Source organism: Corticium candelabrum, chromosome 14 (genome assembly GCF_963422355.1).
Source record: "Corticium candelabrum chromosome 14, ooCorCand1.1, whole genome shotgun sequence".
NCBI classification, from domain to species: Eukaryota; Metazoa; Porifera; class Homoscleromorpha; order Homosclerophorida; family Plakinidae; genus Corticium; species Corticium candelabrum.
Genome location: NC_085098.1, coordinates 336,329 through 352,887, shown reverse-complemented (window position 1 = coordinate 352,887; position 16,559 = coordinate 336,329). Strand labels below are relative to the sequence as shown.

The 16,559-nt window shown below is 40.2% G+C and overlaps 1 protein-coding gene and 1 long non-coding RNA gene across 2 annotated transcripts in view; both read left to right on the top strand.

Annotated features, from left to right (window-relative positions):
• Positions 1 to 539: 539 nt before the first annotated feature.
• Positions 540 to 16,559, top strand: part of LOC134189861 (SWI/SNF-related matrix-associated actin-dependent regulator of chromatin subfamily A member 5-like) — a 30,050-nt gene continuing 14,030 nt past the window's right edge. Inside the window, exons 1-4 of the mRNA XM_062658257.1 lie at positions 540 to 694; positions 7,981 to 8,075; positions 8,224 to 8,304; positions 14,270 to 14,625. Of these exons, the coding sequence (XP_062514241.1) occupies positions 639 to 694; positions 7,981 to 8,075; positions 8,224 to 8,304; positions 14,270 to 14,625 (588 nt within the window). The 5' untranslated portion in view covers positions 540 to 638. The remainder of the gene's footprint in view (positions 695 to 7,980; positions 8,076 to 8,223; positions 8,305 to 14,269; positions 14,626 to 16,559) is intronic.
• LOC134189689 (uncharacterized) lies at positions 5,537 to 5,907 on the top strand. Its single transcript, XR_009971525.1, has 3 exons — positions 5,537 to 5,600; positions 5,703 to 5,826; positions 5,891 to 5,907. It is a non-coding gene; the product is annotated as an uncharacterized LOC134189689 (long non-coding RNA).

The window sequence follows — 16,559 nt, the reverse complement described above, 5'->3', positions numbered from 1 at the left end:
TTCTTATAATAGAGGGTGATACACTGACAAACATGCTACCTTCTGCACAGATGTATATTTAGATAGGGTGGTGGTTAGTTTGACTGCAAATATGACAAAGAATTACATCATTCATTGCTGTTAAACACTTGCCAGCATTAGATGAGATGGTAGTAGCATGCTTCCATTTTCAACTTCAAACAGTTACCTGCATTCACCAAACGGTTGCATGCAGGCATGTGTTAGGCAGTAACAGATTTGTTGTGTGTACAACTGTTTGTTGCCAGGTTTACTTATATGTTGCTTAAATAGCTTTCAGCTTACATAGTGTATATTGTCACAGCTAATGATGGTGGTGGGGTGGTGGTGGTGATGATGGTGAATGCATGGATGCACAGTTTATATAGAAGTCGTTGTCAGACTTAGTGAGTCTACTTGCTTCAATGGCTGTGCTTATGACTGCAAACCTTGCTGATAACAGATACTTGTACAAACTGTAATAGTGTTTTACAAGTTCTGAATTGTCCGTGTTTATTTGTTTTGTATATTTGTAGGTGTCTGATCGTGCAAAGAGGTTCTCTTACTTATTACAGCAGACTGAGCTGTTTAGTCATTTTGTCAACTCGGCTGCTACCCAGACACCATCAAGTCCTCTCAAAATGAAACCAGGACGTCCAAAGAAAAAGGATGATCGATCAAGGAGATCCTCAGACATGTAAGATACTACGACTGAACAAATTTTGCTTGAATGAAAAGGATACAGTAGTTTTAATCACACAGGGCAACTGAAGTAGGCAAGACTATGGCAGCAATTGTGTTTGACCATTCAGATAGTGTTTGCAAAGAAGAAAACTAAGTTATTTCACGTATTGTAGACATTTAATATAGTCTGGTGCAGGCAGAATTGAAGGAGATACAAGTAGTCCCTTTCATGAACATACGACAGGGTTTCTCCAGAATTAATATCAAACAGGGTGGATTATTAGTTACGAGCATAAAAGAAGGACACCACAATAAGTGGTGGACTGCTTCGTGAGAAGCTTACTCTAAACGGGCTGAATTGACTTTCGGTCTGTCTGTCGCTATGTTGCTATGTTTGTTTGTAAGCGTGTGTCACGCTCAGTGAGTTTGTCGAGCCAATCAGCAATCGTTTTGGGACGCGAAACGTAGGTGACGTAACAATATCATATCGGCATGAATTACTCTCAGGAATTTGTCGAGCCAATCAGTAGTCTTTTGGGACACCAACAATGGGTGACGTAACAATCCTGCGCATTATGATAGAAAAGCTGAGATGTCATATCCATAGTAAAACCGTTAAACTGTCGTCACATTGAGAAGCGCAGAGTAAAGTTCAGGCTAGAGTTGTACGCGTCTGTTACTTTTTTACAGTAGAATCCAAAACAAATGAATTCATCGTTTTTCAAGAAGCCAAGCGAAGGTCCCATGGGACTATGCATGTGTACCGTTGCACACGACCAACATGTCATTCGCGATCTTCAAGAGAGCAATATGTTTTAGCTGTAAGTAGTACTGATGATGAACGATCGACGTCGTCTTGCAAGAAAGATTTATAGGAAATGTTGTGCTGCATGCTTTCTTCTGGATCCGGTCACTACACATACATGTCGCTTGACAGTATTTTCTGTGCACGTACATCTATGTCTACAGTAGCTACGACGAATTAATTTAACGGAACGAGAGATTATAGCAACAGCTCAACGAAAGCATGATAATCGTGTCCACCTTAAGTGATCCAACGAAGAGCGCTATATATGCAGAATTGAGAAATAACGTGGATAACAAGCCCACTCCATGCAGGAGACGCAGCTGTTACTCAGGTGCATTTACTGAAGTTGAAGTGTAATTGGGACATTGATGATATTAATTGTTTTAATTACATCGGCGCATCAATAAGTTTTCAAAGAATTATACATTCTAGCAACAAGCTAATGATTAATTAATGATAATGACAATAAATAGACAAAAATTAGTAAAAGTTACATTAATATTCACAATAAATACACATGCGTGCGTGCGCGCGCGCGCGCGCACACACACACACACACGCACACTCACTGACACCACACACACCACACACACACATACACACACACACACACACACACACACACACACACACACTGACACCACACAAACACCAAACACACACAAACACACACACGCATGCACACACACACACATGCACGTGCAGACACTGACACCACACAAACACCAAACACAAACAAACACACACACACTTGTAGCTCTGAAGCGACGGTATAAACACAGCTTCATTGACTAGTTAATATTAAAGATTGTTATTAATATTAATGTAATATGGTTAATATTACTGACAGAGCTACTGACGGTATAGTTGAACAATCAATAGAACAATTGGTAACAAGTTAGATCAAAAGATACGTCTAGCACGGACAGTGAAGAGATCTTCACCACAAAGTGGGAGGACAACAATGACAACTAATTTAGACCAGTGATGCTTAAAGAATGCAATTAAATGCGTGTTTGCCTGTTGATGTCAAAACAAGGCGGATCTGAAGGCGAACTTCACAGATCACTTTGCGAAAGCTGTACACGTGTACATCTACCCTATTTATAGTTAACATTCTTTCCACCTTTTCACGTGCCTTCTGTATGCATACAAATAGATAGAATGTTTATCCTTGTGTAGAGTCCTGAGATCCAGAAATTTTATCACGTTGTTGGTAAATACTTTAGGACCACATCCTCAAAATCCAAACGTGGCGGCCTGCCCTGCTAAGATCTTGAGGAAAACCCTAGACAGTTTGAAGGGACTTCTGTTTTGTGCGCAACACTTTCAAGGCAAGAGAAACGTCGAAAGAAAGCGGCGTGTAGGGGTAGGCGAGGTTGATGACATCATTGGTGCTTTGCAACTAACGCATGCCATTGGGTTAGACATGGTTACTGATGGTTTCAAAGGCATACACGTTGTTCTTGTATGTCTGGTGTTAAACCTTACTGTTTCGAGCCAGAGTATGGGCCTACTGAGCACGATGTGAACGCAGTTGAAGACAGTGATGGCCGCGACGGCAGACAGTTTACTGGTGAAGATCTGTCTGATGAGATCAAAGATTGAGTTGGGAACACTGCTTGGTGCAGCTGCAACAGGTGTTCTGTAATGCCTAGCATAACTGAGTGCCTGTGCTGCCAGGAAAAGGACGAACTAGGGTGGAAGCTTGAGGATTTGCTTGTATTACGCAGCATGAGAACTTCCTTGCCCGTGTCTCAATGAAGACGTCCTTTGAACAGCTGTAGTCTTGATGACCGATTGGCGACATGATCCCATCAGAGAGCCACTAACTTTCAGGCAAGTAGCACCTAGACGGACTTGGACTTGCTTGCATACGAAATAAGTAGTTATCCGTTTTCACACAGACTTCTGCGACTTTACTGCATACAGGCAGTTGACTTGCTGGTTGCACGAGAGGCTGGGCAAGGGTATTAGACGTGTCATTCCAGCATGTGTGTAGGACTCATTCATCAACGATTCCCGAAGAAACTGGGCTTTATACAGGCTTCAAAGAGCTTGAGGATGCTTCTCACTGGCCGGGATAAATATTCTACGTAATTTATGTCAAATTAATTAAAACCTTTTTTATAGCTATCTACAACTTCGGTCTCTTACTGCGGGTTATATTGCTTGCAATGGAACTTGAAGTAGTTTGTGCTTTATGTTTGCTCTGGATGGTTGGCTTTTTTCTCTCTACCTTCAATGACCTTGGTCATCATTTCATCAATCTAGCTGTATGATTTCAGCTCATAAATTGGTTTTGCAATCTATTGTTTGTTGACTTTTGTAAACACCTGTTTGTACCTTTCTCCTCCCCAGTTGCTGTTGTTGCTTGATTTCTACTGGTGTTATATTTGTGGTCAAAAGCAGCCAGCTGAGTTTGAGCTACCGTTCCTATGCAGCTAAAGTGCTGTTATTTGAGACAGTAGTTTGTAAGCACTGAATGGTACACCTCTAAGGCCCTGGTCACACTACGTCAGGATTGGCTACGACTTTTGCATTAGGGCGGTCACACTTGCTTTTCTCATGACGTTATCTAAATGTAATGTGAACGCCACTGTAACGTGAACGCCGCTGTAACATGAACGTGATGTTGACTCTGACGTTCATGTCGGCGTTGACATGCATATCTACGTTGTGTGGGCGCTTCTTTAGTGTCAGAAGGTGCTATTGTCGCTGTTGTCACCTTCGCGTACGTCTGCGACACTCATTCTACACACACCAGCACCATGATGCTATGAAATCTTTTGTAACAGTAATAGTTGTCTCCAAATTTGCTATGTTTTTTATTTGCATAAAAGTCCTGTCTAATGCTCCATCACACTGAGGCAAACAACAGAGTGCTTCAAAGTTAGCAATAACTTGGTCCAGTTCATCTCCAGTGGGAAAACGAATAGAACCTGGAACTAGAAACCAACGTAACACATACATTCCCTCATGCACAATTGACACAATAGAGGCTTTTGCAACTCGGTAGATTATAGGTAATCCTGAAAAAGACGTTGAATGAGCAAGCCAGTGTAGAGTAATTGCAAAGCGCTTGTCTGCATTTATTGGCTTCCTCAATTTGGTGTTTTAGTTTTGTAGACGCCAGCTGTATCGTCTAAATAGAAACTAGAATGTTGCTTTTGTGATTCTGTATCTGTCCAGATACTGTTTGTCTTCCCAATCACGAAAGCAAGCCCGTGTTTCATCCACGTACCTTGCACATCTTTCTCCCAAAATCCAGCACCTCTAGGTGCTGTCCATAATCGTTGCTGACGCCTGAGCTGCTTCACTAATTGCCACACATGGGATTCATCTACATAATCGTGCTGTGCAAAACAGAAGGTGGCGTCAATTTCCTAGGAAACCCATTCTTTACAGATGTATGTTGGAAACAATAGCGAAGAAAGTTATCGCATGATGGTATTTCAGCTCTTGGTATGCCAGACGAGAACACCAGGAAAACAAAAACTAGCGCTTAAGATCTCTGCTTGTCGGCATCGTGGCACAACGGCAATTACGCTTTAGATGAGAGTGAAACGCAAATGCCAACGTTTTCGCCATTCCTGATGTAGTGTTACCAGGGTCTAAGGCACCAGTATGGCAAGAATCAGAGTTTAGTAATATCCTTCAGCAGCCTGGTGTCCAAGATGACTGATTGCAGAGCAGCATAGGCTAGAGAACCAGAAGTTAGCCATCGTTTAGATGCTTTATCATCTGGAGAGAGATGAGGGTGTTCACACTCCAAAAAGAGGTTTGCACGTGATGGAGTATAGACAGCCATTTTTTCTTTAAGAAGTTCTGAATTTCCATCACAGTACTGTGCAGACCAATATATATGGTTTGATATGGATTGGATCCATGGAACAAGGTGTCGCAATCCTGTTGTTTGCCTTTTGCTGACAACCTCTTTGTGACAGCTTTGGCAAAGTGCCAGACGTCATATTGATGCTTTATGCGAGCATGGTCTTTTTCATGAAGCTTGTGATCTAAAGGTGTCTATCTGTTACCAGTGTTTGCACAGTCACTCCTGCAGTTGACAGCTTTTGGAGGCAGCGTTCCAAGCCAACCTTCTCCATAGCTGGTGAGTTGGCTACCTTACTGACTTGGATTAATTGAAAGTCAATAATCTTGTCAGAGCTTTGTTCCATCACAGTATAGGTATAATATTTTGCACTATACCCAGGGCTGTTACATCTCCCATCTCCTATGATGCTCAGTGGGTCTACTTTTGACTGCAAGAGTGTCTCCTGGTGACTCTTCCATGTTTCATCAATGACAGGAAACACACACTGATCTTGGATTCTATGGTATGTTGACTCTGATATATTTTGAGTATCATGATGTCAGCAAAATGGGAAAATCGTTGGTAAGTTTGTCCAGAAAACAAGATGGCTGCTGCAACAATTCAAGTTTCCTACAGGCATACCTGCAATCAGCGGTTGTGAGATCCACTTTACATCGTGACCGTTCAGGCAAATGATTTTACAGGCAACTGATTTTAACAGTCAGCAGTGTTTTTGTACAGAACTGTGTGAAACTAGTCATGGGTGCTCCACATGATGGACATAATGAAGTAAGCTCTGTATGCAACTGTTGAAGACGATAAATTTTATGTCATCGTCAAGATTGGTGGTGTTGTTGACAGAGGCCTCACCTTGTTCAGAAGCTGAATCAGATGACGGCATGCTGCTGTTGTGGCTGAAACTGAAGGTGTCACGTTGTTCATCATGTAGGGATGTTTCAGTAAAGTTACTAGGATGTAGTAGTGTTGACATTCTCAGGTAGTCTAATAAGTCAGGCTCAAATGAGTAGATGTCATCGAAGTTGTACTATGTGCTTGATTCGTGGGTAGATGATCTAACGCGATCTTGGTCATATTGCATAGACGCATCACAAGTTTGTGAGTGTTGCAGGTCACATATCAAAGATGCATCTTGAGTAGACTGATGGGAGACATCAGATGTTGTAGTAGTCTTACTGTCTGATTTTGAAGGGTTTTCATTACTTTAGGTGAACTGCTTTAAAGAATCTCATCAAGGTCCTGGTGGCAGAGGATTTAGTTAACGTCTTAGAAACTGACACACAAGACTACTAGGTGACTTAATTTATATGACTTACCTCACCAGCCAGTAGTACGCTTTGGCTTTGACGGGGCGAAAGCAAGAATAGTTGGAACTGCGTTTGGCTTCAGATGCCCTCTGTAAGAGCCTTTGTACCAAGTAACTCTGATTTGAGGTTTTTCTTGAAGCTCTCAGGGTTAAAGTGATCCGAACAAACGTGACTGTTTTTTTTTGGATAGACGGATCCACCCTATGTACCTTTGATAGTCGTGCTTTTAATAAATCTGGCTTTTTGAGAGGAAGCCTGAAGAAGCTGACACCTGGTGATGTCGCTGCTGTTATGGCTACAACCAAAAGCAATGCAGTTGACCATTTCACGTCAGATAAGCCAGGTAGATAGCATGCCTCGCGCACGACACGTGGAGGTCATGCACCAATTACGTAATCAACCACGCCTATGCTAACACGCCCTCTTTTTTGCGGGGCTTTTTTTGCATTACAGGAGCAATTGAGGAAACTTAAAGTTTTCAAGTGGAGTCAAGATCAAAACAACTTGTATGTGACCCCAACCTGAAAATCATGGGAGTTCTCCTTTAATAATTTGTAAAAAGTATAGTATAAGAGCTTGTTTGAAAGGACAGTATTGGAACTTTCAAGTACTGTTGTTGTAACTTCCTACTGCAGTTTTAACAGAATATTACGGATTTCAGTTGCAGATGTAAGCTGTAGTTTACGTAGTACTCACAGTTTCTTTATTCATTTGGCTGTTTTCTGACCTATTATGTAGATGCAATGAAGGCATAATGTCATTGGTGACACCTTGTTTATGCCAACTGAATGATCTTGTTTGATAACTGGTATATTGGTTTTTTGAATTATCATTTTTGATTGAATAATCTCAATGGTATATATAGCAGTCGGTGTAGTTACACTACTTCCCAAGTGTTTGATTTGATTTGACTTTTAACTGTTGCCATTGTTTTACAACATGAAAAAAAACTTTGTAGAAGTGACATTGCTCTTCAAACTTCTTTATCACTCTCTGATGCATGTGTATTGCATACTGACTTTGGTTTCCAACTGTGGTTATGATAGCAACAAACAGTGCCATTGTTGAGCCATTTAACTCAAGTCTTAATGACTGTCACTAGGATAAAGCTGTCTGCAGTAGAGTCGTGACTGCTAGATACACGTAGAAGCAGGAAATGACGAAACCAAACAGGCTTGTTCATGTGGACCATTATTCTTGGTTATACCACAAGAAAGAGATACTTTTCAAATATGATTGATTCTAGTAATATTTCTACGACAAATCCACATTGATATTTTTACTGCACATTGCATATTTATGACTATAGTTAATTAACTATATATTAATTGTCTTTTATGGTTTGCTGTAAGGCGACATCGGATGACAGAACAAGAAGAAGATGAGGAATTGTTGGAACAGTCAAAGGCTACCAAGACTGTTACCCAATTTTCATCATCTCCACCATGTACGTATCTGGTTTTCTTCTGAATAGTATTGCACAAGTAACAAATTTACTTTTTATATATCTGAATAATAGTATTCTGTTTTGTACTATATCTTGGGTTTAGGCGTAATTTATCAAGTGTTGGTATCAACTTCTTTTGCATTTGTAGATGTGAAGAATGGTGAAATGCGGGATTATCAAGTGAGAGGTCTGAATTGGCTTATAACTCTGTTTGAAAGTGGAATTAATGGTAAGTTTACTGTGTATTATGTCTGCACAGCTGTGTATTCAGATAACATGAAAACATGGTTCAATTTTTGATATATGTGTGTCACTTTGAGTTACATTGAAATGCAGTTGTTGATATGAGCATTGTTAGTTAGATGCTGGTTTATTGTGCTGCTTATTTACTAATGATAGAAGAAAATTTGTTAGTTTGTTATGCCTTGCTTTTTAGATATCAAATCTTTGAATTTTACCTAACTCTGCTGAAGTTAGTGGGATTCTGCTATTGGTAATTCCAGTATTATTGTTTTAAGTACTTGAATCAAACTAGACACTTTCGTGTTCTTGTATTGTGTAATGGTTATCTTTATTTAAGTGGTTGCACACTGCTTTCCTGTGAGTTTTTTTGATTATTGCTGTATGATTTTTGGTTTTTAAAAGACATAGCAACTTTAAGTGGAGTATGTACATAGTAAGAGTTGTGCCGAATGCAAGCGTCAAGACTACACCCTGTTACACAAGCACTTGTAAGCGGGCCAGCCCGTGCCAGCTCGGTTTGGTATTTCTAGTCAGGCCACTGGCCCGGGCTGGGTCAGGTCAAGTACATCGTGTAAACGCATAGCGTGCTGGAAAACGAGCCGCGCATGCTCGTTTGGTAGAAATGGCGTGGAGCGAGATGAAGGCTCTGTGTCTTAGCCGATTGCGGAGCGACCAAGATGTGCAAGAAACAAATCTTTTGAAATCCGTTGCTGCAACAGTCGTCTAGCAATAGACCTATGTCTCCTATGAATAACATGACGTCTCGTATATGTCTTACGCATCTCTCGATATGACTGTTGTAAAGCCATAGAGAAAAAACGCGAGCAGCTTGGCTTCTGTCCATTACAAACGTGAGCAAACGTGAACTATGTCAATCTCAAGTAACTAATGCACGTTAATGACACACCCATTAAATAGCACTGGCTTGCCTACAGAGTGTGTCGTGTAAGCGCGGGCTAGAATGCTGGGCTGGCACGGGCTGACGCGGCTCAGCTCGCTATGCATGCTTGAGTAAACGGGGCATTAGTAGTGGGCACACCTCTAGGGTACAGACTACTTGATTGCATTTCTGAATTGTTAAGAACTGTTTTCACAGTGAGCAAACTTACACTGGAGACTAAACTGGAAGTTTCTAAGGTTGATTTTCAGCAGTACAAGCATGGAAATATGTATAGTATGTGTGTATTTTGTATTATGGATAGAGCAGTAGGTGGCTGAATCTGGTTGGAGTAGATAGCTCGAGGGAATGCAAAGGCAAAGTAAAGAGAGCAAATCTGTAACAGACAGTCCTGTGACAACATTAGGCCACATCGAAAAAATTTGTCAGGTTTTGTGTAACCCACCTACCCATGTTTGGAGGTCCGTCGGTTTTTTGCACATGCGCTCGTCTGGTAGCATGGTGTCTTCTATTGCCCTTTACATTTCCGTGGGTGAAGGAACACGCATTTTAAAAAATGGGAAGGTTCTCTGTGTTTGTGTAGACTGTACTGTTTTTACAGCCGATGGGCCGCTAATGAGAATCTACCGTATTGGAGGAGGTAGGATACAGGGATCAGGCGGACCATGTCATCAACGTGAGAACTAGCACCACCGCCACTGCCACCAAACAAGACATGGAGTTGGACAATGAAGCACAGCTGCATGCAGAGTTTGGTCTGACATGTTAAACAACCGTTTTCCAGTAGAGCCAGTTTTAATGTTTGTTGTCACTAAGACTTGTGTTGAATTGGATATAATACTTTAGCTGTTGTAGCATTAGGGTGTCCGCGTGTAAGTGCACACCCACCGCACCACAAAAAGGAAACAAAAGAATACCATCTGCCTGCCCGCCCGTCTTTTTCTCTCAAATGTTACCCCAGTCAGACAATTTTTAATGTGGCCCAATATCATAGAACTTATTAATAGAACATTCATTGCCTTCATATTGCTTACATGTATTTGTGGCACCATGCACACATCTCCATTTATAGTAATATATATATATATATATATATATATATATATATATATATATATACTGTCTGACAACAAATCTTGTAGAAGAGAACAGAACTGTTTTGCTAATCATCAATCTTGTCCTGATGACATTTATCATCCCACGGTTGTCCCAGCATACAAAAGGCACGGCGCTCTGCCATGCGTTGGCTTCCACTTGGTACAGGCCCGCGGTGCTTTGCCGTATGAGTAGGCAGTGATTAGCTATGAAGACAATGTACTTGTATTTGTATTTTGAAAAGTGGGAAGTTGTTTCAGGCTAACAAGTAGTTCTTGGGATGCTTGGTTTGAAGATAAGACCAATTAAGACAAAGGCTGCCATATGGTATGAACTTAATTGTAATACAAGTACTCAAAGCTCAACAGTGGTTGTCTTGCACTCTGCCCACTATTCAGGTCAGTATCTGATGGTAACAAACGAAGTCTGTAGATATCTGGCCTTCCTATCCTATATAAAGGCAGGTTCTCAACTTCTTGAGGTCTGAAAATTTTCTCACTCGCATTAATATAGCTATCATGTGGTCAAGCACAGTGAACTAAGACAGAGAGAAACTTTTTTAAAAAGATAAACCAGTTTGTTCCTTTTGTGCCTGAGCATTCTGTGACAACAGTTTGTGGCATGTCAGTGTAAGCAAACCTGCATCAAAGCTTTTGTGGGTCGATCATAAAAATCGGAATGGGCGGGGCCAAAATATAAGGTGGGCGTGGTTATTTCTGCCCGGCCTTTCAGAAATTCTGGGAACACCACTGTCATTCAGACTTCCTTAATGGGAACCCAACTTTTTTGATATTACTGTCCGTAGTTCATTGCAACCACGTTTTGTCTGCACTGCTGCCATTGAAGCTGGTGCAGCCAGAAATGCTGGAGAAAATGGAAAAAGACGAGAGACATGAGTTTAATGTGACTTGATGTGGAGCAGATTTCTTTCCTATCTTTATAGAAAGTTTGGGATATTGGACTCCGGCCAGTCTTGAGACTCTAAAAACTATAGCTTTGAAAACAACGACGTTCTCTGGGACTAGTTTGAATCAAGCTCTTTGGAATCTTTCTGAACAATTATCGGTTAAAGGGGAACTCTCACCAAAATCAACTATCTCTCAGATGAAAGCTGTCACTTCATGACACAAAGAAATAAAGCATTGAAATTACCTGTGTGGGTGTGTTTAGTATCCATATGTGGCATTAGCGTAACTCTGATTGTTGGTTAGCAAGGAAGACTGATACCTGTGCACATTTCAAGGTAAGGATTGTGAGACATATGGTGTCAAGTTGTGATTTATTGACTAAAGCAAACTGGGACTCCAAAGTTATCACGCAAGTATCAACTGTGTCAATACAACCGTGGAGCCTCAGAAGGAGACCCTTCTTAAATTAGTTCATAGATAATGTCTCGCTGAATTTTGGGTGCGTTAGGAGCACTTGGTATGGTTAAACCTAAAGTAGTTACTTCGAGAGAGTAAGACATTGTGTACATACGGGGAATCGTCTGAACAACTCGTTGCCGATTTTTACAATGCAAAAGTTAATTTTAAGGAGAATTACATTAGAGCATGATCTTGCGTTTTCTTTGTTAGATGACACTATGATGTATTACTAAGTTTTATGTTGGGGAGTGGACCAAAACCAGTTGGGGTTTCTGTTCATTCCGTACATATATCAGGGATAAGAGGTGTTTGGTAATCGTTGTGACTAGCGCCAGACTCACTTTCTGACACTGCTCCAGTATTTCTAACAGGTTCAGAGTTATACGTAGGGATAGTTTCCATTGTCCTCTTCTTGTCATCTAAGATGGAGGTGCTCATGTAACATGCTCCAAGTTTGCCTTCTTGTTTTTCTCTTGTTTCTCTCACCTGACAAAAGTTGTGCGAATGGAGTTGTGGCAACTAGTACTTTGATTAAACATTAACTTGTATTAGCATGGGCGTTCTCCTTTAATTCATACCACTAAGATATAGAATGTTTTATAAGCATATATATATATATATATATATATATATATATATATATATATGTATATGTATATGTATATATATGTACGCTCTAATAGATAAAAAGATATGATTCTCTAGACTCTGTTTATTGCTTTGATTTACTGTTAGACACTAATTGGTTTTCTAGGGTCAGACCATTGGTAATAGACAATCTAAGGGGTCATCCATAATTGTCGACATTTACTCAAGCGTACAAAGCGTACTCTGGGGGGGAGAGGTAGGAGTAGTTGTACGTTTTTGGGGTGGAGTATAGAATGTTGATAGTTTCTTTTGGTTCAGAAGTAAATAGGAAGTGATACTGACATTAGGGTATTGCATTTACGTGTACGTATGTTGTATCTATGTATCTATGTTTGTAACTATCCGTCGCAAGTGTATGACTCGTATAGTGCACGCTAAGTGTTCGTTACACATGTTTGAAGCGTTCTTGGTATGGGACGGTAGGTACTCTACGGTAGGTACTCTACGGTAGGTACTAACAGACCTATTTAAGAGACCTTGGGCTGTTCATAAAACACTGGCGAACATGCAGATAGCAGCAGTTTGTGAACCCTTTTGTCTTTGCCAGCTCGTCTTTGTCTTTGCCAGCCTGTCTTTGTCTTTGTCATTGTAACACGTACGACAATGGAGACTGCTGGCCAGATCAACGAAATGTGCATATCAATCTTCAAAAGGGTTTCTAATTATTTAATTAGTTTAATACCATGGTACATTAGAAATAGCTTTATGACCAACATTTTTATGTACGCTTGGGGGAGCGGGAGGGGGATGCAGAAAGTACCCTTTGTATGCTTGAGTAAATGTTGACAATTATGGATGACTCCTAAACATTTACCAGCAGTGTAATTTACAATAACAGTTCAAGCTGGAATTAGATTCGTGCTACCTAGTTATTGTTTGCCTGTTGTATTGATTCTGTGACAATTGAAAGCTTTTGTGTAGGCTTAGCTGAACACTGACTGTAGTTGTTTTGTAAGGTTACACTTACAGAGACTTCTTGACACAGAGTAAAACAGGTACAATGAACTTCTAAAAATAGGTATTGTTTCGTTTATATTGTGTAGATTGGTATGCACTTTAATGGCTGTTAACATTCTGTGTATGTATTTTTTGTAATGTACACAATGTCAGCTATTTGGAGAATTCTACATCACAGTACAACAACTTTGATTATGAAACATTTGTCTCAGTTTGTTGTGAAACAAGAGCATTTTGTGAATAATTTTGTATCGATGGGGCAATACTATATATACTATGGTAATTACATCTAAAGTTCCCATTATCAAAAGACATGAAGAGTAATGTCTTAGCCCAGCAGAAAATGTAACTTCAGAGGCCGGTGAGATTAGTCCAGATACGTTTGTAATCTAATCTTTGTTGTAAGTTTATGTATTGGTATTAGCTAAGAAATGAGTTGCAAAGACCGTAGACAATGCTTTTAGAAGTACCATGTTGGCACAGAAAAGTTCACCCACCACAGCCTGGACTGTTCTGGGTCAAGTAGTATGTAAATGCTATCAAGGGGAGCTAGACCAAGCTTGACTAGGCAGTCAATGGCTCGCCACAACTGGGTTGCCTAACTTGCATGATGTCAGATAGTTGAACAAATTGATAGTAAGAACACCCTACTCTTGTAGAAGTGATGGGTACCGGTATAGATGAAGTTTTTGTCACTGTACTACATAGCCTCAAGTGAAAGCAAAGCATTAAAGTGCTTTTAGACACAACACTACACGTCTGTAAATTTGGTTTGATATGTGAGAGTTCTGTGTGCTATAGAAACATGATCACCAGTATCCTAGAGTTGCTACATATGGTTTCTTGAATGCAATAAGATTATTAATTGATATTGATCACATGCCCCCTTTTGAGGTGATGTCTAGGGGAAACCCTGCAGAATAGTAGTGTTTACATGAGTAATGCATCAACTTATAGAATTATAAGTGTTTGTATGTTATGTGTAGGAATTCTGGCTGATGAAATGGGTCTTGGTAAGACTCTAGAAACCATCTCATTTCTTGGGTATCTCAAAAACTACAAGAACATTCATGGTCCTCACATTATAATTGTTCCTAAATCAACTCTTGCCAATTGGATGAGTGAATTTAAAAGATGGTGCCCTTCAGTCGATGTAGTTTGTCTTATTGGCAATAAGGAAGCCAGAGCTCAATTCATTCGCAGCACTTTCTTGCCAGGAAAGTGGGATGTTTGTGTGACATCATATGAGATGATTTTGATTGAAAAGGCATCATTCAAGAAATTCAAGTGGAGATATGTTGTTATTGATGAGGCCCACAGGATCAAAAACGAGAAGTCAAAAGTAATTGCAGCATTTAAGCAGAAAGATAGAAAACAGGATGGATAGACAGATAGACAGACTTGCAGCTTAAACACCAGTGGACATAAATGCGGGTATACAGATAGTGACAGATCAATGGATGACAGACTTGAGAGATCAAAAATGGAAGGTCACAGAGATTGACAGATATTGTAGGCAGTAGCTAAACCTGTGTCTTTTGTTACAAATATTTGTACTTTTGCTGACAGTTCTTTATAGCTGTTGCCTTAAATTTAATACTGGCATACTAAACCTCAAGGCCGGATTTAGGAGAGGTCTCTAGGTGGTCAGGACCCCACCTCCAGAGGCCAACTATTATCAGATCTACAGTACATCAGGAATTGCGTCTACGAACTGCAGCAGAACTATGATTAAACAGTTGTCACTATGCGAACATACTTTTGCAGCGAGAGAGCTGTTGCCTTGATTTTCTGTTTCCAGAATCACTACATCTCTGTACTCTGAAGAATGATTCTAATGTTGTGTTCTCTAAAGCCTTGAAGTCTAGTTTCACTTGAGGACTCATACAGACAAGCAGTGCAAGTTGAAATTCAGACTACTTGCAGCCCTGAGCATTAGTAATACACGCACACAGCTTGTCTATGGCTGTTGGAGCACCAGTGAGTTTGGTTTGCCAATGTATAATAAGAGAATTTGATTGCTTTTTAATACTAGAGTACATTCAGTATGTATGGAATTAATGGAACTACTTTCCCATTGATATTATGTCTACAACCCAAAAGTATTGTACAACACATAGCTGACAGCTGGTTCCGGCCTAATTACTTTGTTCCTTTTGTTCATTGATTGTCATTTTTGCTATGCCCACCAAGTCTTGCTGCGAGCTTTAATAGTTTGAAACCAATTTAGACCAAGATGCAACAGTTTTTCTGTGTTTCTGATTCTGGGCAATGCCAAGTTGATTCTGGCAATCATAGCAGGCAGGTTACCGAAAAGGGCTCCCGAGAATCCCAAAACAAGATCATAACCTGGCCAGTCATGGCACTATATAGAGAGCAACGACAGAATTAAGGGAATCAGAACGGTGCACAGTCTACAACAGGTGTAGAGAACCTGTCACAGACAGAAAATGTGAGAAAGGGACAGTAGTTGTATAGTTTGACTTTCACGAACGAATGTTTGGAGTCTTTGTTGACAGTAGCAGAGGGACATTCTACCGGAAAAATTAGTGAAACTGGAGGTCTGTTTGTCATGTCATTTGCATGGGTTTGTGCTTGTATGTGAAATTGCTTTCTTTGCAGTCTCATGCAGGCTATGACGTTGGAGATATAATTGAAGGTCGAGTTGAATTAACTCAATGAATCTATTAGCCATATATGCTTCTGCTTTTTGAAGCATCATACATATGTTAACAAGACAAGAACTGAAGAAGATATAATCAGAATTAAGGTGACCATGGGAAGGGACAAAGAAGAAATTGCTGATGTCTCATAATTTTAGTCATGCATGGCTGAACTAATATAGATGGCTTGTTTATAGTCAGGCAACAAGTGGTCGTCTGAACAAGTTTTGTGTACCAATTTCATCTTCAACAGCCCCTGTGAAGGTAGTTTCGTTACGAAACCATTTCGAAGTCTTCAAAAAGCATGTTGTGATAGAGGGAAGTTAAAAGAAGTCTTCATGACAAATTCCAGTATTAGCAAGAGGCAGCCGCAGGAGCTTATGCCATTATTACTACATATAGCAATCTGCAAAGAACATTCAACACCTAATTTAATATCACATCTGTCATTGATCAATATCATATATCTAGACAATGCATAGGAATAAAGCTAATGGCCACACCAATTTTAAATATGGACCCCTATAGAAATTCCTCCATCCGCCCCTGAACCTTGGTAGTTGGTGAAATCTATGGAATTTGGTGAGCTGCACTGTAAGAGAGATTGGACCAA